This window comes from Hydra vulgaris, chromosome 04, assembly GCF_038396675.1.
Source record: "Hydra vulgaris chromosome 04, alternate assembly HydraT2T_AEP".
Lineage (NCBI taxonomy): Eukaryota > Metazoa > Cnidaria > Hydrozoa > Anthoathecata > Hydridae > Hydra > Hydra vulgaris.
In genome coordinates, this window is record NC_088923.1 from 9,558,679 (window position 1) to 9,584,982 (window position 26,304).

Below are 26,304 nucleotides of genomic sequence, written 5' to 3' on the forward strand. Positions count from 1 at the left end.
AATAAGGTTTTAATTTGTATTTTAGATCGATACGGGACGGAAATTGTTTAGTAGCTAGGTTGATAATATTATTATTTTGATTTTAGTTAGCTAATAGTTGTAAAATAGTTATATGTTTTAATGTTGTTTAAAATATTCGTTTATGTAATAATGTGCATTATTGGAAATATATATATATACATATATATATATATATATATATATATATATATATATATATATATATATATATATATATATATATATATATATATATATATATATATATATATATATATATATATATATATATATATATATATATATATATATATATATGTATATATGTATATATATATATGTATTTATATATATATATATATATATATATATATATATATATATATATATATATATATATATATATATATATATATATATATATATATATATAATTAAAAATTGATATAAAAGTATATAATAATATGAATTATATTACAATAGCTTGGTATTTGAGTAATTTATTAGTTAGCCTAGAGATATATGAAGTAGATTAATATATTTGTTGTTAGTTAGGTTTGTAGCGAGCTTTGTAATTTTTTAATGAGAGTTTATTTTTGTGGCGGCACTTTGATATAGCTTTAGTTCTTTTATTTAGCAGTTTTTCAGGTTTTGGATACAATATAATAGCAAATTTCTTTTACAGGCATAGTATTGGACACATTTTGGAAATATTTGAGTAGAGACTTTAGAATAGACCAGGGATGGCCAAATAGCGGCTCTTAAAACGTCATTGCGGCTCGCGAGCTGCATGCTGCTTTTTTAAAAGTTCTATTGATTTACTGATAATAAAAACTTGAATTATTCATAGCCGGAAGATGTATTGTTTGAAAAATGGATGTAGCAAAAGGTGACAATAATACCCGGAAGACAAATTGTTTGAAAAATGGCTATAGCAAAAGGTGACAATAAAGCACTTCACAATAAAAGTAAGAAAATAAGAATTAAAGATGAGAGCAGATCATTTCATGGTGATTGGACAGAAAAATATACATTTATTGAAACAGAAAATAAACCTATTGTTATATATGTTTAATTTGCAATACTGAACTAGCTCATAATAAGACATGTAATGTTAAATGTCACTATGAAACAAAACATATGTGTTTTTCTGAAGAATACCCAATAAATTTCATGTCATAGAAAAAACAAAATCGAGTTGCTTAAAACAATATTTAAAAATCAACAAGTGAATATTTCATCTTCTGCAAAGAATCAAATATTACAACAGAAGCGAGTTTTATTATAGCTTGGTACATTGCAAAAAGTAGACATCCTTACATCGATGGAGAGTTTGTAAAACAAAATCTTTTTGATGTGATCTCAGTTTTAGATCCTAATAATAGCAAAGTTCAAAGGTTACTTTCAAGTATTTCTGTTTCTCAACATACAACAAAAAGAAGAATATCTGAGATTAGTGTCGAAGTAAAACAGCATTTGTTAAATGATTTAAAAAATTGTGAAGCATTCAGTTTAGCATTGGATGAATCAACAGATATTCAAGATAAACCTCAAATGGCAGTATTTGTTAGATATGTAACATCAGATGTATTAGTGAAAGACGAGTTGCTAGGTTTAGTAGAGCTAAAAGACACAACTCATCGAATAGATTTGAAGGAAGCCCTTGACACTGTTCTGGTAAGAACAAGCTTGTAAGTGTTGCCACAGATGGTGCAACAGCAATGGTTGGAAAATACATTGGGCTTATGGGTTTACTAAATAGTGATCCTACTTATCCAGAGTTTATCCCAGTTCATTATGTGATTCATCGAGAACATTAAACAGCAAAACATTTTAATTTTCCAGTTATTTTTAAATCAGTGCTGGAGATTGTAAATTATATTCGATCTAATGCAAAAATCACAGACAGTTTAAAAATTTTACTAGTGAATTGGATCTTGCTGACAAACCAAGTGACTTGTTGTTTTACTGTGCGTAAGGTGGCTTTCAAGTAGTGTTGTTTTTTATCGTTTGTAGAACTATTAGAACCAATTAAATGTTTTTTGCTTGAAATGCAGAAGACATTTTAAATTTTTGGCAATGTGAGTTTTTTGTAAGATCTTTTATTTTTAACTGATTTAATGCAACATTTACAAAATCTGAATTCTTCGCTCCAGGAAAAAGAAAAAATATATCTGATCTTGCTCAGACTATATTTAGTTTTCAAAAAAAAATTGCTGTATTTCAGAAAGATCTTACTTTGAAAACTTTTATTCATTTTCCTCAAATGAAGAAGATGATTCATAATTCTAATCCTACAATTCAGTATGATGATCATAAGATTTAATCATACCGGGAAAAACTACAGAAATTATTCGAAGACTTTTAAAACAGGTTTAAAGATTTGTATCCACTTATATCATCATTAGCATTTTTAGTAAACCCTTTTTTAATTGATATTGTTAGCGATGTTTATCCAATACCAGAAAATATACTTGAAGAAACATCTCAATTTGAATTAGAATTACTAGATCTCCAAGAAGATTAAAATCTTCAAATGCTGCATAAAACCCTAGCTTTATTAGATTTTTTAGAAAATGGTTCCTGAAGTTAAGTATCCTCAACTAAAATGGATTAGTATAAAACTTATTTCAATTTTTGGTTCAAATACATGTGATTCTTTATTTTTGACTATGAAATTTGTTAAGTCAAAGTATCGTGCCAATCTAACTACGGAACATTTGTTACAGTTGCTTAGAATATCAAATTCAAGCTTGAAACCAGATTTTAAAAAACTTACCAGTAGTGTTGAAAATCTTAGTGCCTAATAAATTTATAGTAAATTATGGAAGTTATTATACAAGAAGAATTTTAAAAAAAGAATTCTCTCTGTAATGTCTAATTTTTTGCTGAATGATGCAAAGATATTTTTCAATTGTAAAAATAAAAGCAATTTGAACTTAATTGAAGTTCATTGAAACTTTTTTTTTACTGTGTAGTCGTTTATTTATTTGATATTTTGAGCTTTTAGTAACTTATGCTATTAAGTGGTTATAAGCAAGTTCAATTCGAATAAAAGCAAGTTTAATTCAAATACATTAAAAAAATTTTTTCTCAAAGAAACCTTTTTATCTTTAGATTTTTATATATTGCTTACAATTATTTTTACAAGGAAATTTATGATTGTTCAAATTGTGTTAATTCAAAAAAAAAAATTATGATTTAGAGACGCTTTCTCAATTTTTTCTACAAATGGTTTTTTAGTGTGAATAAAAAGGAATCAGATTTTATGAGCCAAGTTTACATTTAAAAAACAGCTTTTACTTTCTTTGTAAAAAAAACTAAATATAAATTGGGTATCTACTTAGTTTATTAATAACATAAACTTAAATTCATTACTAAAAAGTATTTTCACTCACCGTTTTTTTGCCCAATTCAAATGTTCATTAGCAAATCTTAAGGGTGCTTTTCAATTCTTTATATAAATAAAAAGTTTCTTTGTAGGACGTCATCCAAATAGACTTGCCGACTTCAAAAGACGTTTGATTGTGTCAACACTACATTTTTCATTATAAAGTTCTTTAATTTCAGCATTTACCAAGACAGCATTTTGCGTGAAACATTTTTCAGGGCTCGAGGATGGATATTTGAGCAGGACAATGACCCAAAGCACACTTCAACCCTTGTAAAGCCTTAGCAAAATCCTGACCTTAATTCTATTGAATGTCTATGTAAGCTCATTAATCAACAAATTTCAGGTTGAAAACCAACAAGTAAATGTTATTTTTCTGAATACTCTGAAACAAGAACTTGGAAATATCAAAATTATTGTGAATATGAAGCTGGTGGACTCAATGTCTTGTCACTCTCAAGCTGTAATCAATGCTAAGGACTTCCCGACAAAGTACTAAAGCAATTTATTTAAAAAAAATCATTTTCAATTTTAAAAATGTTTAAAAAAAATCTAATCCAAGTTTTTTTATTTCTGTCCGGATACTTTTGCACGCGCATATTTTAATTAAATGAACTTTTAAGATTAGATTGCTTAAATTTAGTAAAAATTAATTTGCTTTTAGATTTGTAATCAATTTTTTGATCTCAAGCTATGCTCTTGTCCGGTTACTTTTGCACGCTACTGTATATGCGGCTCTCGCGTCTAAAATTCTAGCCAGCGCTGGAATAGACTATGTTAATGTAGGAGTTTCGTTGAAATTGTTTTTTAAATCCCAGACGTAGTTTGATAGGGTAGTGGAGTTTTTGTATTTAACATTATTGAATGATGATTTTATGGTTGTTGTATCTGGTTTTCCATTCACCTTCCGTTAATCCAATATAAAACTTTGGTTAGTTGGCTTTTAGCTGGGATCATGCATTTGTATATAATGTTTGTGGATTTGCACTTATGATTCAGGGGGATTCTGCTCTATTTCAACAATTGCATTTCGGGTCGTTATTTTCAATTCTTGGGAAGATAATTTTTTTGTTGTGCTTTTATATGATTTTTCGAAACTTTTACTACAACTGCAGCTTACCTTTACAGCGTTTCTGTTAAAGATTTTGTGAAGTTTGTGTATTTTACGGAAGTTTTTTTCTAGTAAATTTAAAAGCGTTTTAGCAACATTTGTGAAGACATTTTTGTTAAAGGGGAGTTGAACCATATGATATTGCGTTTATGACTTTTTTTGGGGTGTTTTTTGTTTGATATTTAAGGGAGTGGTTTTTGTATTATGTATATAATACAGAAAATAAAAATAAGTATTCATGCTTTGCTAAAGGGCGCAAGGAAAATGAGGCAAAGTGTATGATTTCTAATATTTACTTGTCCGTCTCTAACAAAGTAGCTACTGACAAGAGCTAAACAAAAGTAACCTTAACAATTACTTTAAAATTAGAGCTAGATATACATTCAAGTGAAAAGAAAAAACTTTCATAAAATAAGCAATAAGGTCTTAAGTGACTATTAGGGTACTAGTGACAGACTTATACAATCTTGCTTGGTTTGCATGCATAATGGCTTCCTAAAAGACTTTTCTTTCAATTCTTTGATTTATCTAAAGCACCTAAAAAACGTATTAGTCTGATTTTTATTCCATATAAAAAATTCTCAGCCATTTTTTACAAAACCTAACTGACATCATCTTTAAAAACGTTTTTTTCATTTTACTTATAAATTTTGATGTCCTATTTTAATAGGTTTTATCTTTGCTTTAACAATTTTCTTTGAGGTATAAATATATATTATGTAATTGTAATTGTAATTGTAAATGTATATGTAATTGTTTGTTTTTTATTTTAAATTTACCCAGGGTTGATAAGTTTAAACCAATTCTTTAAAATAAATGGTTTATACCAAGGTTTAAATCATTTTAAAAAATATTGCTATAGGAGCTTCTCCTAAAGGAATTACAAGAGCTTTTATAATTATCAGGCTCATAATTAAAGTTGAGAAACAACTGATGACAGAGGGATTGAGTTGATGGAGGTTGAATAAGTTGTTAATCTTTCTTTAAAGAATGTTAAATAATGATATACTGAAATTTATTTTAACTGAAATATTGATAGACAATGATTTAATTAATTAAATAAAAATACTTTTTACGAATAAATGATATTAAAAGTAGTGTGAAATTGTTAAATGAAATAATTAAGAGAAATAATTAGTGTTAATGTTGTAACTATAGAGAACGCTGTTCCTGATGAACCCTTATGTAACCCATGATAAAATTGATGCAAAAAATTAAAACAATGCCTTTTTGAGCTTTTTGAAAAAAGCCTTTTTTAAAAGTTTATTCAAAAAAAAAAAAATTTCAAGCGTTTTTTCAAGTTTTCAATTTTTTTCAAGCGTGCAGCACCTATAAAAAGAAAAAATATACAAAGACCACACATTCTTAAGAGTAGATGAGTTTTATTTTGATGGTTTGGGTAAACTTCCTTTAACTTGGGAAAAGAGTTATTCAAACTAAAGAATTGAATTGTTGAAAAGATATTGAACTATTTGATTCTGCTCAGCATATTATTTTATTAATCGCTAATTTTGATTCATTGTTACTAAAATAAGAACTGGATGATTGTGCACCAGGTACACATTTAATCAATTTTTAATTTGCTACCAATGAATCAATATTAGCAGTACCTCACTAAGTTGAGGTCAAAGCATTAATTTTAATTTAGTTTAAGTTTTTAACTTTTTTAGGTAGTGTTTTTGTTGTTTAGGTAGGGCTTTAACATTTTGTTGAACATCAGAGACTTAAGGATAAATTATTCTAGAATAGTATCTATTTTTAAAAATCATATAGTTAAAACAACTTATTTGCTTTGTTAGCTCAAAAAAAACTCTTCCTGAGTCCTCTATTTTATGACTTCTCTGAGTTGGCATCTGTTAAAGTTATCTCAATTTATTATGCTTGCCATTTTCTCACTCCGAATTCCATTCTCTACCGTTTCAAATCTCTTATTTGTTTCTTTATGAAATACCGTTGTCATATTTGGGCTGTTTCATCTAATTACGATTTTTTTTCAAGACAAAGTCTAAAAGCATGTTGTAAATGTACTTGCACCATATACCAAGCTTGACTCACTGTCATTTTGAAATAAGGTTTTATCTTCTCTTTTTGAGCTATCATTTCATATTTCATCGACTAAAACTCATTCTGCTTTGACATGTCATTCAAAGTTAAAACGTTTACTGTTTCTGGCTTCTTGTTTTAAAAACTTCTTTTTGTTTCTTCCTACACATATGGCTTTAAGTCTCAACCATTTTTAAGTTTTTCTAAGTCATACAACTAACAAATTTTAAATTTTGTGTCTCTTTTCTTTCTATTTAACAATATTCTTTGTTTTTTGGTAACTCCCAACATAAATAGTGATTGCTTTCAGTTTTGTAAGGACTTGAATATTATTGTAGGTAAAAGTTAAAGCTTTTGTAACTTATAAGTTTTATTTCAAGTTATATGTTTTAGTTAAAGAGAGTGTCATTAGGGTTATATTCTTCAATTAGTGTAATATAGCGTTTAATAAATTATTTGTTGTTAATAAAAAATAGACTGATTTTATATTATTTTAAAATTTAATTTTCAAATATAAATATGTCTCCATTGTTTCTTTAGCTCATCAATCTACAATTACAACTAGTAGGGTTATTCTTAATACTTTTATTAAAATACAATTGTAAAATTTGCCTACTTTTATTGTTTCTTTAGATTCAACATCTGATGCAGTTACAGGTGACGTGGTTAAACTTTATATTTTATTCAAAATAGGAATGTAACTATGTTTATTTTGTACAATATTATTCTTTTTTATTTATTTAGCATTTTCTTGGAATAATTACAATGTCTATCACTCCCAACAGCAAGTTGTGTGTTTAAAAACAAGAGCATTTAATAGTTTTTAAAAATTGCTCAAAATTCTATTCAAAAGATGTTACACAAGTAACATATTTTAAAAATATGGTAACAAGATAAAAAATGTTACACAAATAACATATTTTTTAACAATCTTAATTTATATTAAACGTGTTTTTATTTTGTATATGCTAATACAAGGTTGTTTTCATGTTTTCACCAAAGTGGTGTAACTTTGCAAGATTTAAAGCAAGGTTGTTAACTTAACCAGCCAAGCAAATTACTTAGCAGAGGTGTGACTTAAGCTTTTAGTGCCACGCGGTGTCAAACTAGGTTAAACTAGATTGTGTTATCCAGCCTTTTTAATTATTGTGGAAACACGCGTCATTTATGTTTGTAATGTAATGTGCCTATACAAATAATATATATCATGCAATATATACAAATAATATATATGTGCCTATACATAAACTATATCACGAAATACACACCAAGCTTATTTTTCAACTTTTGTTATAGCTCATTTCAAGTTCATCTGATTTCGAAATGATATTTATTTGGATCTAAAGAACATACCACTTATAATCTTTGTCTCAGATAGCCTTGGAAATATGAGCAACCTTTTTAAAATTTTTTCTTTAAAATCTAGGGTTTTTACAAACTGTGTTACCAATCCTAATTTGATATGAAGTTAAGGTAATAAGACTTTTTTGGAATCTACCAGAGGCTGCTCGATAATATTAAACAATTCTGGGTGTAACTTCGCTTATGGAGGCCAATGAAGCTTCTTGTAATGATCATCAGTCCTGCAGTCCCATAAGCAAAGGAAATATGAATACTGTGTGTACCCATCAAGCAAGAAAGCAAGCATCTTAAAATTACATCTACGAACATTCCATTTGAATTCAAACTAACTAATTTTGTCAAGAAGTTCTTTGACATTATCACAGTCTTCCTTCTTCTGTACAGAGTGAGCAAAATGCAAAGATGGGCATTAGACACTTTCAATATTTTGAAAGATTTTACCAAAAAGAAACAAAAGACCTTTACTAAAAGTATTTATTTATGGCATCTTATTTCGTCTAAAATATAAATATTACTATCTGTCTTGTTACCTACTACTTTTCTTTTCTAATCCGCGTCTAAGCTACGAGAAAAAAATACGCGAACAAGCACATGCAGTCACACGCCTTGTTCGCCAATGTTGAAAGAAAGTTTTTTAAACAACTTGATCATGTTTATATAGTAAATGTTTTAAGAAACTACAGAGAATAAAATAGCGATTCTTGAAGAAAGGAAACGAATACTATACAAAATAGAATATCTAAATAAAAAAAAAAAAAAAAAATGAAAATAAAAAAAAAAAGAAAAACTTTGTCAAAAAAATATATTTATCTAAATATTTGACTATATTTTTGTTTGTTTGTTGTTGTTTTTTGGAGGAGGAGGAGGGGGGAGGAATAATTTGTTATTTTCTACTATCAAAATTAATACAAGTTTAGAAGGAAAACAGATATGAATATAACTAAAACAAAATCATTTTTGGTATACAATTTATTTGCGATTTTTGTCAGTATCTTAAGGAAATACTTTCCACTAGAAATAAGTAAATTTGTTTTTGAAATGTTTATGCTAAATTTAACTGTTTTTATCACCGGGGAGTCATCCATAAAGGCGTCACTTTAAGTTTAACTAATGGCAAGAAGTAGGAAAATATTGGCTCTCGTGCGCAGAGACTTTAAGAGTAATATAGCGCCTATTGTTCGATGAAAATCTCCGCAGAAAGGTGCCAATAAACTTCTACTACCAGTTATTAGTTAAATTCTGAATGACGTCCTTTATCGACGACCCCAGTGTCCAGGAAAGCAAGAAAACTAATTGCTAATTATTTGCAAAATATTTTTTTTTAAATTTTAACAAGTTTTTCAAGTAAAATAATAAAGTCATTAATACTAATGTTCAAATATAAAATATTTAGCTGTTTTCACTACCCCCATTGAAATAGTCTGCACTTTTGTTGGATTTTTCAAATTGTGCATTTAAATACAATTGTTATTGATGCTCCAAAATCTGCATTAGCATATTACTGAACTAGGAAATTTTTAGGAGCGCATTTAAAAAATTTTATTTAAGTTTTTTAATACATTTTTTCAAACAGAGCAATCATTATGTTCATTATCTCTAGTAATTCATTTTAACATTGAAAATATGGCAATACAAAGGAAACAGTTTCAGATAGGCATCAGGTATTATAAAATATTTAAAAAAGAGACCATGATATTCTTTTATTTAATTTCTTCTGTTGTAACAAAATTTATTAATCAAATAATATATTTTACAACTAAATAGAAATTTTGTTTCTGATTTTCTATTATATAAGTATTAAGAAAAAACGTCAAGTATAGCTAAAAAAAAAATTTAAAAACTAAAAAACGTGAAGCGAACAAACGTAAAAAAAAAAATTAACAAAGTTTCTCATAATCCTGGATACATGGCTAATAAGTTTCATAAAAGTTGTGAATAAATTGCATATCAAAACATATAATATACATATATTTGTTCCTTTTTTTAGTATTGGTTTTTTTTTTCACTGTAGCTAAGTTTAGCTTTTTCGCCGCAAATAATTGAAACGCTTTAAATGTTAAAGAATGCAAAATGTCGTGGTCAGTGTGTCTAAAAAAATTACTTTTAACGTGAATGCACGCGCTTCCCATGAAGGCTTGCTTAGAACCTTCCATAAAATGTTTTGTAGTGCATTGATGGTGTATGGGTATTCAATTTTCAGTTGGTGCTAAAAAGGTTATAACTTTAAACGATAAACGATACTAAAAATACTTTTTATACATTTGGAATTAGCAGAAAAAAATAACTAACAAATAATAAAAATTTACAGTGGGAAAAAATTTTGTTAGTTCTTTACTAAAAGCCAACATGAAATAACGTTCCTCAATAACATTACATCACTGCATTTGCAGCATCAACAACAGCAACTGCAACTCACAACAGAAAAACAAGTAAATATATTTCCCATTAGGACTTAATCGAAAATATATTTACTCGTTTTTGGTAATCTGTTAATCAACATAACTTTTGTATCACAATGAATACTTTTTTCGAGTAGCTTTAGGCAGTTATCACTAACTTCTTCTGCAACTATTTCATCATTAAAATCTAATCCATTACAAATGTGTGCACTTTTTTAATAATAAATGTTCTCTTTACATTTTTGTAAACATTGAAAAACACAGTTTTAAGAAGATACGGTAGTGGTGCAGTGGTTGAGCCCTTGCTTCACAAGCAAGAAGCTCCAAGTTCCATCCCTACCACGCCCCTGGTAATACGGTGCTCAACTTGATTCTCTGCGCAGAGGCCTTGTTTACCAAGGTTCGTGTTTCTGAGTTATAGAGAGAGGGTTTTGTGTACAATTACAGTAGCCTCCTCAACTGTAGTGGCCTTCTCGGTTTTGGAGAATTGAACAAACATTAAAAGAATCCTTATATCTTTAATTTTGGTTAGCATTTTTAAATGTTAATATTTAAAAAGTTTTCTTATATACAAAGCAACAAGTTAAAAAGCAAATAACCTACTAAGCATATAGACTAACTAAGTATAATTACTTTTTTATTACTTTCATTTTTAATTAAACTTTTCAATTTCTTGCTTTTTCCATTTCTTTATAAACCCCACTATTTTATTACTTTGGAAATAAAAAAAAACCTACAAAACAATTAAAATTAAAAAGATTTACTTACAGGTCTATTCTAAAAATTAAAGCCTAGTTCAAATTTTAGTTTAAAAATGGTTATTGGTTTTAGATTCTGGAAACCTTATATCAAACTAGATCACCATCGTATCATATGAAATGTTTTGGCTAAGCTAGAGCTTCATATAGAGCTTTATAAAAAATAGTTAAATAAAATAATAATTCATTCGAATAATTATTTTAAAAGTTCACTTAAAACTAAGATTATCACTTTTATATTTGTCATAATTACCATGGAAACCACAGTACCATTGAAAAGTAAGAATATTGATGGATTTAGTTTGATGCACTTTTCAAAGTTGTTTTTACATTAAATAAAAGCTGTTTACGTATATATTTCTAAAACTTTTTATCAGTGTTTCATTTTTTGCTATATTCGGGTATTAAAATGAAAACTAATTAAAATAAAACTAATTAAAACTACTGTTTTACTTCAAAAAATAATCTTACTTTTAGGATTTTTGCGCTCAACTTTATTCATTTCACACATAGTCTTAATTGAAAAGCCATTCGGAATAATTTTGAATACTCCAGATTGAGTGAAACCATTATTGTAATGTTCTTGGCAACTTTTTGCAATACCTGCTGCTAAAAAACCAAAGATGTTTGTGTGTGTGTGTATATATATATATATTTATATAAATATATATATATATATATATATATATATATATATATATATATATATATATATATATATATATATATATATATATATATATATATATATATATATATATATATATATATATATATATATATACACACACATTTAAATCGCCCGTCTGGGATTTAAATCTGGGATTTAAATTTGCCGTCTGGGATTTAAGTCTGGGATTTAAATCGCCCGACTGGGCTATATAAATAGGTTCAGTTTTAAACTCATTACTCAAATTTAAGTTACTCATTATTCAAATTGATCATTTGCCGCATTTTGTACTTCTACACTTAGCAACGTTTTTGCCGCTAAAATTAAATTTGTTCTTTTGTTTTCGAAAGGCTATTACTTTTTATCAACAAAATAGCTTTTGATAACTACTTTTTATCAACAAAATAGCTTTTGATAATTACTTTGTAATCTAACGTAACAATAACGCAACATTTAAAAGTCTGATTATTGAAGTTTATTTTCCTTCTTTTCTATTAACTTACGTCATTCTGTTTACGTCATTAGAATGAATGAAACTTTCGAAGTCATAACTGCTATTAATTAGCGAACGTTTTTACGAAATTAAGTTGTAAAATTTTCTTATGCTATACGTTTATTTATCAAACTCTTTTAATTAAATAATAAATTTTTTTATTTAATTTCTCTAAAACATTTGAAGAATATGCCTTCAAATAGTATTGTAATAAAAAATAGAATGGTATTATACCACGTGACGTTAAAATTCGCCATACCGTATGGCAAATAAAGTAAACAAAGCGAGCGTTTATTAGCATAACGTATCTAATTACAATTATTTAAATAATATACCTTAAAGTAAATAGATTTTTAAAAATTATTTTTAAATAAATTTATCTAGAATTTAATTATCTGTCTTACAAATATAAGCAATTTATTTTTGCTTAAAATAAAACTCTTTTATATAACTTGTTTTCAAAGGTGTATTATATTAATAATATATATCACCTTTAAAAACAAGAATTTTGAATGCGTTTAATGAAGTACTTTATATACAGTTTACTTATTCGAACATTACTAATAATTTATAAGTAACGTGCAAATAAGTAAACTGTATATAAAGTACTCCAAAGGATTGAAAAATAGACTTATTTTTGTTTTACATTTTGAACATCTTCTTTTAAGTATTATAACACATAAGATTCTTTTCTTTTTTTAGATACTTTTGTCAATTTGCTAACATACATAACTCAGACACAGTAAACACATTTTGGTTGTTTAAGCATGTTAAATAACGTGTTAAATTGTATTAATAAATTAAAATGCTATATATATATATATATATATATATATATATATATATATATATATATATATATATATATATATATATATATATATATATATATATATATATATATATATAGTTCGCTAGTTTGTTGGCTTTAGGAAGAGCGGAAGGAAAAAAGAGATTATTACTCCAACACATACCTCACTTTTAATTAATATTGACTATCGACCAACATTTCCGTGTTGGACGACAGTAAAAACCATTAATTAAATTACAAATTAATCGTTTTTTAAAAAAAAACCACAAAAACGCAAATTTAATTGACCAGAATGTTTTTATAACATTTTGAATGTTTTTAACAATATAAACAATGTTTTTATTTTTATTTTTTTTAATAAAATGTTTTTATTTTTATTTTTTTTAATAAAATGTTTTTATTTTTATTTTTTTTACTGTAAATCATGCGCGGAGTGTTGCTACATCGACTATCTTATAGCCTGACTCGCAAGGGAGTGCTGCTACATCGACTGACAAATAGCCTGACTCGCAAGGGAGTGCTGCTACATCGACTGACAAATAGCCTGACTCGCAAGGGAGTGCTGCTACATCGACTGACAAATAGCCTGACCCGCAAGGGAGTGCTGCTACATCGACTGAGGGTTTGGTTGGGGCAGGCAGTCTATCATTATTAAAAAAAAAAAATTCCGGTCTTGCATTTTAATTTTTACTTTTTGTCAACAAAATATCGAAAAAACTTTCGGACAACATCTAAGGGTTCTATATATATATATATATATATATATATATATATATATATATATATATATATATATATATATATATTTAATATGCTGAATTACTGATTAAATTGTTTTCATATATTAAAAATATTTAATGATAATTAATAACAATATTAATTGGCAACAAGCGAAACCACAAAATTAGAAGAATGTGTGATTTTAGAAGCAATCAACACTCGTGCTAAAGATGTAAGCAAGTTGCAGAAGATTCAAATGATTATAATTTTATTATAAACTTAAACTGTTGAAATTATATGTGTGTCTTTTTGCTGTCATGTCAAAAATGTTTTTCGTAAAGCAGACTTTTTATTGACAACTTAACTTATCACATGGGTGCTGTTCTTAAGTTAAACTTTAAATTTAAAAGCAGTGTTTTTAATTAACCCTTCTTTCCATCAAATTCTGCTGCAAATAAAGTATACATAGTAAAAGAAATTAATTGAAAGATCTGCATTAGCTTGAGGATACAAATCAAATTCTAAAATTTTCTGAAATAAGTTGTAACATTTTAAGGACTTCTCTAAATAATACTAGTAAGTCCGTAATAAATCTGTAAGTACTAAAACATTTTCAAGCAAGCTGTTACTATGTTTAGAAGATCTATTTCATTTCATTAATTAGGGTGCAATGAGTTTCTCAGAAGAGGTGACTTTTTGTCATTTAAAGGTGCGGTTAGTTGTGGGCTTTATGTACAACTGTATATATTACCACTGAAAGTAAACTGTGTTGGACATAGGCAGTTTTTTCTAATTCCATTTAACATTTTAAGTAATCTAGATTTTTAAGAAATAGATTTTCAAATACACGTATTTTAATAATATGCTCAAATTGACAAAAAATTGCTGGACTAGCACGTTTAAAATAATATACATTACAACATTTTTTAGAATTGTGTTCTTTATAAAGTACAACTTTTCTATTTCGAATTTTATAGGTGAAAATAAAAGTTTAAATAAAGAGATGTTTTAATTATAGAAAGTGGGTTTATTTATTTTCATTATACATTTTGAAAGAGGTTGTTTTGAAACGTGTGTAAAAATGGTGTTGTTTTTTTCATAGAAACGATAAATTATTTATTCTGTTCAGTGAAACTGTGCCAAGTACTTGTTTTGTCAACAGTTGCTTAAGTCAACAGTTGATATCGTGACGGTGACAAGATATCTTTCCTTAGCTTTCCCGCTATTATTAAGCATCAAGATAGTAAAACGCTTGATTTGTCAGAGGCGCTGCGAGTGGATTGCAGCAGTTAAGAAGCAAAAAGAACCAACCAAATCCTCCAAAATATTCTCTGCTTACTTTAATTCCAAAGGTGTCTCACCTGAACAATGATATATATATATATATAAATATATATATATATATGTATTTAAATATATATATATATATATATATATATATATATATATATATATATATATATATATGTATATAAATATATATATATATATATAAATTTGAAAAATTTTGAAAATAATAACCTATAATGACTGAAACAAACCTTTTTAAATTAGTTTTTTGCAATAAAATGCCGTATTGAGAAAATGTAAGGTTTTCGCAGATATTAAATTTATCTCAAGAAAATAAATGCTATCGAAATAAAGTCATTCTATACTTTTTACAATAAGTTTCTTATAGAAACTTTTTTTTTTGTAAATTATGGGGAGGCCTAGGCTATATATAAATGTATATATATATATATATATACATTTATATATATATATATATATATATATATATATATATATATATATATATATATATATATATATATATATATATATATATATATATATATATATATATATATAAATGTATATATATATATACATTTATATATATATATATATATATATATATATATATATATATATATATATATATATATATATATATATATATATATTTATAAATATTAATGGAGGAACATGCTCAAACATTACAGGCTGCTACTGCAATTCAGTATGTTACAAAATTACTGCTTGTTAGCGGGGTAGACCTGTATAAATTATAATTTAACAAATGGGACACTAATAATAAATCAATGCCTTCCGTGGAGTACTTCCGTAAATTATGCACATATGCTAAGCAGATATTGTATGTCTACAAATATTTTATTTATGGATGAGCCTAAATATATGTTTTGTTGAAATATACAAGAAAATTAATGAAGAATATCAATATCATAGAGATATTTATTTTGTTCCTTATTATGTTCCTTATAAACTGAACTAAAAAAAAAGGTATAAAAAAGTTGCTGTCAAAAAGAACTTAAAAGTCCTGTTACATATTACATTTAAAATTATATATATATATATATATATATATATATATATATATATATATATATATATATATATATATATATATATATATATATATATATAAATGTAATATGAAGCAGGACTTTTAAGTACTTTCAGAGAGCAACTTTTTTATACCTTTTTTTTTTTTTCACTAACAGCCTGTAACTTTGTAACATACTGAATTGCAGGAGCAGCCTGTAATATTTGAGCATGTTCCTCCATTTTCACAACAATATATTCAGCTAAACACCAATCGTTGAAATAAAAAAATGTATTAAGGATTTGGAAATAAAAATTTAACGACTTGCTGAAGATCGTTTTTTGAGAGGTGGTTTTCATGGACATTTACAACTAACTTTAAGTTTTTGGGGTTTATCCTCTCTAACCTTGATATCTTATAGACTTATTATTATTGTAATGATTTCTATAGAAAGAAAAAAATAAACTACACTTTTGTTGAGTTTTTGAAACAGATTTTTTAAATTGATGATAAAAAAAAAACTCTACACAATTTAACAATCCTAAAAAAGTTGATTATATATAATTTTAAAAATTAATATTGATTTTGCATTTTTGTGTAAAATTGACCATATTTTCAAGTACATGTTCATATTGAAACAATTTTTTTTGAGAAAGCGCTAAAATATAAGCAAAAATAACTATTAAGTTACAAAAACTCAAATTCCTTTTCGAATGGAACTTTTATTCAACTGAGCATTTCTGCTTTTAGGATTTTCCCTAATTTTAAACTTTGAGTAAAAACTTTACTTGAGATAATTTTGTTTACAGACATCAAAAACAGTTTTAGATGCATCAATGAATTCAATGAAATAAGACAAAACTGCACAAGCTCTTACTTAGGTGTTGTATATTAATCCTTGTAGTAAAATGTAAATGTAAACATTGCTAACAAATCCATGAAGTAAAATCAATTTTTTAATTGATAACCAATATTTTATCTGCATTCCACAATTTTACACGGTTCAAAGGTCTCTGACAACACCTGAATACTCTTTTATTACTGTTATGAGGTTTTAAAACTCTATTCAATAATGATTGGTCTTTTTTACAACTCTATTCAATGATGATTGGTCTTTTTTTTCAATTTTTTTCATTTCTTTAAGCAGCACAAGCCATAAATAATTCTGCAACAGCTTCATATGCTTTTAGAAGTGTTTATTTGGTGGCAGGAGATCAATATACAACATGCTTGTACTATACATAAAAGTCCTTGAAATGTTACAACTTATTTTATGAATTTTTTGATTTGAATTGTATTTTTTACTTCTTACATATTTTAAAACCAATGAAGACCTTATATCAAACTTTTATTGAATGCGTATACTTTTCTTATTTGCAGGGTTCAATGTAAAGAGAAGCTATTTTTAAACTCACGGCTTTTAACTTTAAAGTTTAATTTATGATCATCAACCATGCTAGGAGTTAAATTGTAAATAAAAAGTCTATGTTTTATGAAAAAAATTCTGGAATTTTAGCTGAAGGGTTACATAAATTTGCAACAACTTGAAGTTTAGAGTATTTTAGTTTATAATAAAATCGTAATCATTTGGATCTTCTACGACTTTTTTGTACGAGTGTTGATTGCCTCTAAATTCACACATTCTTCTAAGCTTGTGGTTTTACTTGTTAGTATTGTATTATTGTTCAAATTATTTACAATTTACTTTAGTTGCTATTGTTAATTACCTTGTTTGACAGTGTTTAGAAAATAAGTTATTTAATATTGAATAAAAGTATGAAGATGTTTTAAACATTAATTTAAATTTTTTAAGAAAACATTTTTTTAAAAGTCACTAAAGTTGCAATTTTCATTCAATCAAAGTTTAATTGTGTAAAATGTGATGTAAAAAAAAAAATACCAAGACGTTTTAAACACTACTTTTTAAGTGCATCAATAGTTTTCTCGCAATCCTCATTCATTTAAAGTTCAATTACATGAAACATGGCAAAAATAAAAATACCAAGTTGTTTTAAACGCTACTTAAAAAAGACATCAATAGTTCTTACTATAAATATAACGGATCATTACTGCTGAAGTTGAAAATATATAAATATTCTTTTTCTATGATTTTATATTATTCAAATATGAAAATATAATTTTATTCCTAGTGACCTTTCAAAAAACTCATATGAGATATATTTAGAGCATAAATAAAACTTTTTTTACTTTTAATGATAACGGACAGCTCAAAATAATGGCGGGCAACCAAGATTAGCTAAATAATAATAGCTTAAAACAGTTAGCATATGTAATATGTATTCCGCTTTTATATATATTTAAATCAAGTTTTACGTCAGTGTTAATATTTTGAATAACTTGCTGTCTAACGTACCAAACACCCAAAATATCAAGAGCTTTAAAATTAAAATTAATTCTATCGACTTTGAAAAATACTGTTTCGGCTGACTAGTTTTCGTTTTATATCTGTGGTCTTATATATAACTGTATGATATATATATATATATATATATATATATATATATATATATATATATATATATATATATATATATATATATATATATATATATTGTAAATTATCTAGCATATGTATTATGTGATTGTAGGGCATGTTGTCAGAGTCCTTCATATTTTATGGACCTGCGTGTCCTTTAGTACATGTATCACTGTTCTAATCAAATCTAAACGTCGACGTTGCTTAAAAATTTCAAAAAAAAATGAAAGTTTTGCCAATTTTATTCTAATTATTTTATTTAGAATTAACAAAATGTTTGTTATTCTTTTTGAATTAAATTGTTAAGTTTACAGTTTAAATAAGAGGTTCGTATTTTGATTTTAAATTTAACATTTGTTTTTCTGTTTTATTTTAATTATTTTAATAGGAATTATAAAAAAACGCTTTTCCTATTTTATTGTTGCTTTTTAATTTGATTTAAAATTAAAATTTCTTTTTTTTCTTTTCTATTTTAATTTACTTTATTTAGAATTTAAATAAATTGTTCGTTTAGCAGTTGTTTTTCAAATTAATTTGTTTAGAATATAAATAAAATGTTTATTTTGCTGTTTTTTTTTTAAGTTATTTTATTTAGAATTTCATAAAAAGTTCATTTTGCTGTTGCTTTTTAATCTAACTTGTCTTAAGTTGAAAATTAAAAGTTTGTTTTTCTTTTTTTCTTTTAATTATTTTTAAATAGAATTTGAATTAAACATATCAGGCTCAGATATAAAGTGTTACACTAGTTATGCAAGTAGTTAATATGCACATCGAAGAAATGAATTATAGTGATCGCCCAGTGTGAAAAAAGATATCTTTAGACGAATAAAAGACGTCTTTTTTATGACTTGTTATGTCCTTTTATAATGAGCCTAAATAAAGACGTGGAAAAGACACCTTTTAAATAGACGTCTTTAAAAATGAGGTCGAAAAAACATCAGTCGGTTGTTCGTCTTTATTAGGACATAGGAAAAACGTCTTTCATATTGACGACCTTTAAAAAAAAGAAAAGAGAAAATTTTCTTTTAAATGTCAAATTAAACAACACCCTGTAGGACTTTTCTTTCTTTAGGGAGTGGGATGGAAAATTCACTAACGTTTTCCACTGGGAACGACTTAAATTGTTAATAAGCAAATTATAATTTACTTATTATAAATACAATAAACAAATTATTATTTGCTTATTAACAACTTAAGTTATAAATAAACAAATCATAATTTGCTTAACAAAATTGAGAATAATCATTGCCAATAGAACGTAACAAAGATGGGTTTTAACCCATAACCCAGTGGGAAAAAAGACGTCGAAAAGACGTCTTTAAAAGTTTTATTTACGATGTCATTAAAGCGCCTTTTTTTAGTCGATTATGCAAATCTAAAAGGTATCTTTTTTTGACACCTCGAAAGACGTCTATTTCGTCTTTATTTTGTCATGAAAAGGCATTGAAATTGCGTCTTTCAGACGTCTTTGTTAATCGGTTATGCATATCTAAAAAAGTTTTATCTCAGCATCGGAAAGACTTTTTTGTCATACATTTAAGTAAAGCAACCCAAACCAATAGTTTAATCAAAAGTTTCTCAGTGCTAAATTTTACAATGGAAAATAATCGATAAAAAACTGGTTTATGGAATCATTTTACCGTGACAGTTAGTGATTTCAAATATGGAACTTGCAATTTGAAAATATCTCGTGGATCGCACAATCTAAATCTCAAAAATTGATTCAAAGTTCAAAGAAGGTCTGAAGTTTCTTGTGCGACCGTGGCGCAGTGGTTAGAGCGCTTGCCTTTTAAGCAGGAGATCCAGGCTCAAAACGAGCTTCGGATATATTTTTGCGTCACGGTAATGAAGGAGGCGTGAACTTCCTGGTTAAATGCACTTCTGCGGTGCTCTGTGACAAGACCTATAGGTCTTCTTGGGGTACCTAAATAACAAAAAAAAAAAAGTTTCATAGATTTATATTAGAAAACAACATTAAAAGCAAAGTTAGGTTTGGCAAAAGTAGCAAAGAGATTCCTTAGACCTCCACCAACATCTGCCGAAGTTAAAAGGTTGATTTTAACTGCTAGAGAAATTCTTTCAAATGAAAGAAACAGACTTTTGCCAGAAAAGATGAAAAAATATGTATTTCGCAGAGAAAATACTTCAATTATTACCTTTAATTGTTGAAATGTCCTGACATATCAGAGTTTTTATCAAACTATGTTACATGGTGATTGGCTAGATATATGTAAAATAGTTTTTTTTTGCTTTAAATCTGTGATCATAAAAGGTTCAAGGATTTTAAACATTCATTTTCAAATTTCGGCCTAAATTTCGGTTTCGGTTTCGGCTACGGCTTCACTGAACCGAAATTTCGGTACTTTCGGTTTCGGCTCAAATTTCGGTTTTGGTCGATCACTAATTGTAAGCTCTATTTTAGCCAAAAACATAATGATGCATTACTTAACAACATAAAACTATAAAACCTGGCGATTTCAACACAAATGAAATACACATAAACAAAAATGAAGACTAGAAAGCTGCAATGATATTTAGCCATAATAAAGTGTACCTTTCCAGTATCATTTTCACTTGGTCTTTTTTATCTAAACCAAGAGTTTTGCAGACAATTCTAAAGATAAACCTGTTGTCATTATGTGCATTTTTTACTTGCTTTGTTAACGACAGACAACAGTTAACAAGGAAATAACAACTTTTACATAAAAGTTAAAGAGCCAATCTATTGTCTAAACAATTTCATTCATTTCATTCAGCTAAATACAAACAACAAAGTTATTCAGATCATTTAAAAATAATATGTTGTTTGTACTTAGTTGAAAAAATAAATTGCAAGCTTACTGAATGCTTCTTCTTTTCTATCGTCCATTTCACTGGCACTTGAACAAGTAAATACAGACAGAAAATGTTTACAGATTTCTTTTTTGTCTGGAAATAAATATTTTATTTTGATATTTAATAAACAAGGTTCTTCAAGCATAACACATTAAAAAATAAATGACATAATATTAAATGCTTGTAAACTCTAACTATATGCGTATTTTAGCCTTCCTCGTGTGATAAAATCCAAATTTAAACGGTAAAACTTTTTAAAACACTTACCCACGACTAAATTAATTAAGACTAGACCATCTTGATATCAAAGTTTTTTGTTTCTTGGAGAATTTTTATCCTTCAGTACATATATGCCTTGTGGCCTATACAATTTTTATCTGCCTTGTCTAACCATCTTACTGGCACCACGCCATCCACCTTTTGCTTTTTCCCATTACCATTTTCTAGCTAAACAGCTGCAGCCCATCTATTTTAAAACTCCACTTATACAAAATGTTTTAAGGATATAAAAGCGCTGTATTTAAAATCAATGGTAAAAAAAAGAACTTTCAATAAATAAATAAAATAAAAAAAACAATAATGTTATACCTATAGATTTGCAAGTAAAAAGTTTAAAGATAAACAAGTTGTCTAAGATACATTTAACATATAAACTAAAATTTAAAATAAATTAAAAAGAAATCGTTTTATTAAAACAATTTTCAGTAAATAATAAAATAAGTCTTAGATTTTATATTTCACTTAGAAAAAAAATGGAGAAAGAAGATAAAGGTTGCACATAGTATTTCATATCATATTCATAATATAAATTAGATATGAATCAAATTAGATATGAATCATATATAATTTGAAGTATGAACGTTATCTTTATTTAACAAGAAATGTCTTTTTAAATAAGTTATTTCAATATAAATTTATTAAACTGTTTTTAAATTATTATTTCTCCACTATCTAAACCTTTATGTATAACTTAAATATTTCTGTCTCTGTTTTAGATGTTCAAAGTTGTAGTGAAATGGCATCACAAATTTTGATATTACTTTGTAAGTTTGTTTTACTTTTGTTTAGATGAGAGGAGTTTTAGAGAGGATCAGTCAGTTATATCATTATTATATCATTTAATATCTTAGTATTTAGTCATTTACTATTAATTTCCAAATACAGTTCATTCTGCCATTTTCACCCTCTTGATATAATTGCCACATAATGCCGTTCAGCATTGAAGTCTCTAGAGAATGAGAAATGCAAATTGTTTGAAAATAACTGCATGGCAACCTTGATTATTTTAGCTATAAACAAAATGAAATTTAAAGACGTAAGAGGCGATCCACAATGTTTTGTAAATTTTTTAAATAATAATGATTTACCACGAGGTATCATTCCTAGGTATCGTGGAAACAGAGTTCACATTCTTTTCCATACCTGCTTTATTTTAATAAAGCATCACAGTAAATTTAAACAATATCTTACAATTGGAACAGTAAAGTGTAAAAGTTTACAAGCAACTCTTCAAACAGTATTTTGTGGTGCAAACGCAATAAAACAAATGTGTGTACTTGCAGTATTTGGAAAACTTCTTGTTGGACCCTGAATGAAAAAGTTTTATGTTACATTAGAGCAAGCAACTTTTGATCATGTTGCTGGTATCCAGGTTGTGAAAAAGGTTATACAAACAATTAAACATGCAAATCCAATCCAGCTGGTTTGTTTTGCAGAAAGAAAGATTATTTTTGAACTGCCGCTAGAGCCATATATTTTAGAATCAGTAACAAGTTTATGCTCCATTGATGAAGAGCCTTTTAAAATGACTTCGGCCTGTCTTATTACAAGATATTTTAAATAGACAATATACTAGATATTTTTCACTTACTGTGACGAAGCCATTTAAAAAGGAAAAAGCTAGTGCAAGGCTTCACAATATAGATAGTGAGGAATTAATGGGTATGTTTAGTGATGCAAAAGTACGGGCTACTAATGCAACAGTTTGCTATATCTCTTACAAACTAAGATCAAAAAAGAATAGGACTGTCGACTATCTAGACACTCTAGATTCAAGTTTAAGGGAAAAGATTATTAAATGGTCAATTAGTTTAGCACGTAAACACAGATTTACAAATCGATTGGATCAATGCAAAGTAGGAGATGAGATTCGCCAAAGACAAAAATATCAAGCGCCAAAAAATGGATGAAAAAGAAAAAAGAAAGTTAGAGCGCGAGCTATTCAAATTGAACTTTGACAAAATTATTAATTCATATAAGTACTTGTCCAATGACCAACTATTTGATTTAGAAGATATCATGTTAGATGGAAATGTTGGGAAGAAACTAGAACATGAATGGTATGATCCAAAAACATGCAAAAGTGTTTTATATAGCATCAGAGTAGAAAAAGTGACTTCGTTTACACCATTTCTTACTGAAAAGATGATGAAACTGATAATGAAGCTGTTGACTATTGTATGAAAAAGACCCAGCTTGCTGCTGATGTTGTTTCCTGTGAGTTACAATGTAATTAATTTAATAACACTGCAAGTGTTGTGACTTGCCAAAAATGTATTGCAAGTGTTGTGACTTGCATAAATAATACAACAAGTGTTTTGACTTGCATAAATTATATAGCAAGTATTGTGACTTGCCTAAATAATACAGCAAGCGTTGTGACATGCCCAAATAATACAGCATGTATTTTGACTTGTTAAATTTTTTGATAGATGGCTCTGGCTTACTTTCACATCGTGTCTATCTTTAAAAATGAATAAAATGTAGTTTCATTACTGGAATTAATCATTCTAATCATTATCTAAAAGCCAAGACAAAAATATATTATATTATCTTTAAAATAGTTATAAATTATTATTTTTTTACGTCAAAAATTTTTTTATCATTTATTTTGAAACAGGAAATTTGTTTGTTGACCAAACAAAATGGTTAGCTCATTAACTGTAATGCATTGTCAATACTTCTGTTAATGTAATAATCACATGAATGACTTTATTATAGGTATTTGCTATACTTGGTTAGAAAGATAATATGTTTTTTACAGCCAATTAACTTATAATTATAGCCCCACAATAGTAGTTGTACAGTTTTTTTTTAAATATATATCTAATTAAATAATTTTTGGTCAGAGGGGGAAGTGGCATTAGAATGCCCCTTTCTTATGACATATTTGGATACGTCCTCCCTTATACCCCACACTCTTATAACCATGGATGCACCACTCATGTATATTTTAATCTAGTGGAATATGTTTTTTATTTCTTTGTTGTTGTACTTTAAATACTCAATCAGAAATTCCAATAATTGAAACATTTTTTGATATTATAGTACAAAAACATCATCAACATATCTACTATGAGTTTTACATTCATCTCCCATATTTGGTGGTTGTCTGGTATGAATTTATTTTTTAATTTATTTTTAATTTCATAATTTTTTTTTTAAATAAATTATTATTATTCGAATTTTGAAAACAGTAGTTGGAATTTTTTTTTTTAGGTCAGTTGGAGGGAGGTATACGCCTAGGCCTGTAAATAGAGCCAAACGAGCCAATTTTGCCAGGGCTCGGCTTGGCTCGTTTACATATTAAGAGTGTTCAGGCTCGGCTCGAAATCATTTCGAACATGAGATTCTTTGTTCGAACTCGGCTCGTTAAGGATTAGTATTGTTTGGGCTCGGTTCGTTTTACGTGTTGCTCGAGCTCGACTGGTTTAAAACTCGAAATAATTATAGTAACGAATTTTAAAATTTCGAAGTTTATATTTTCAAAGTTAAAAAAAAGTCTGTTGAGCACTAATTTATAGCTCAAGATTTAGTAAATACAAGTTTTTAACAAAAACAATAATTCACGACTTTACCTGATTAAATAGCAGAGTAAATAAACAAACATTCAATATATTATCACGAAAAATTTAGTCGTGCAACTTGAAAAAATACCTCTCTACAAGTTAAAAAATGGCTCCTTCAACAAAATCATTGTGAAAAGAGTTTGAAAAAAAGTTTTATATATTTACTTTTCTGTTTTGCATAATTTGCACACTCTAAAATCCATTAAAAATGGTCTAAAACATATTGGGCTTGTTGGGAAATGACAATATTCAATAGCAGCCTCACGTAATGAAATTGTTTATATTAATCAATTATTTAGTGTAATAAGAGCTATATGGGTCATATCTCATATGGTTACACTAACACTATATTTTTATTATATACTAATATACATAATATCACAATTTTATTTATTACATATATATTATTATAATATAAATAAATAAATATATATATATATATATATATATATATATATATATATATATATATATATATATATATATATATATATATATATATATATATATATATATATATATATATATATATATATATATATATATTCAAGCTTTAATCGAGCCTATATGAACAAGCCTATAATGTTCAAGCTCGGCTCGTTTAATAAACGAGCCTGATTTTTTGTTCAAGCTCGGCTCGTTTACTATTCGAGCCGAACATGAACGAGCTCTTGTCGAGCCGATCACCGAGCCGTTCACGAACACGAGCCAGGATTTACAGCCCTATATACGCCCTTTCGTAATAGAAACACCACTTGTATACGTAAGAACTTGTATAACATAACTGTATACTAATTTTACTGAAGAACGTTTTTTATTACATATCAAATTAAAATATTTATTATCAGACAAAAAAAGACCTGTAAACAATGTCTGCCTGTATTTACTTGTTCAAGTGCCAGTGAAATGGGCGATAGAAAAGAAGAAGCATTCAGTAAGCTTGCAATTTATTTTTTCAACTAAGTACAAACAACAAAATTGTTCAATATTTTTAAATGATCTGAATAACTTTGTTGTTTTTTTTTTGTTTTTTTTTGTTC

General features: G+C 26.9%; 1 protein-coding gene across 1 annotated transcript in view; it reads right to left on the reverse strand.

Annotated features, from left to right (window-relative positions):
• Window positions 1-26,304, reverse strand: part of LOC136079550 (uncharacterized) — a 184,889-nt gene that overhangs the window by 115,772 nt on the left and 42,813 nt on the right. Inside the window, exon 4 of the mRNA XM_065795387.1 lies at window positions 11,536-11,673. Within this exon, the coding sequence (XP_065651459.1) occupies window positions 11,536-11,673 (138 nt within the window). The remainder of the gene's footprint in view (window positions 1-11,535; window positions 11,674-26,304) is intronic.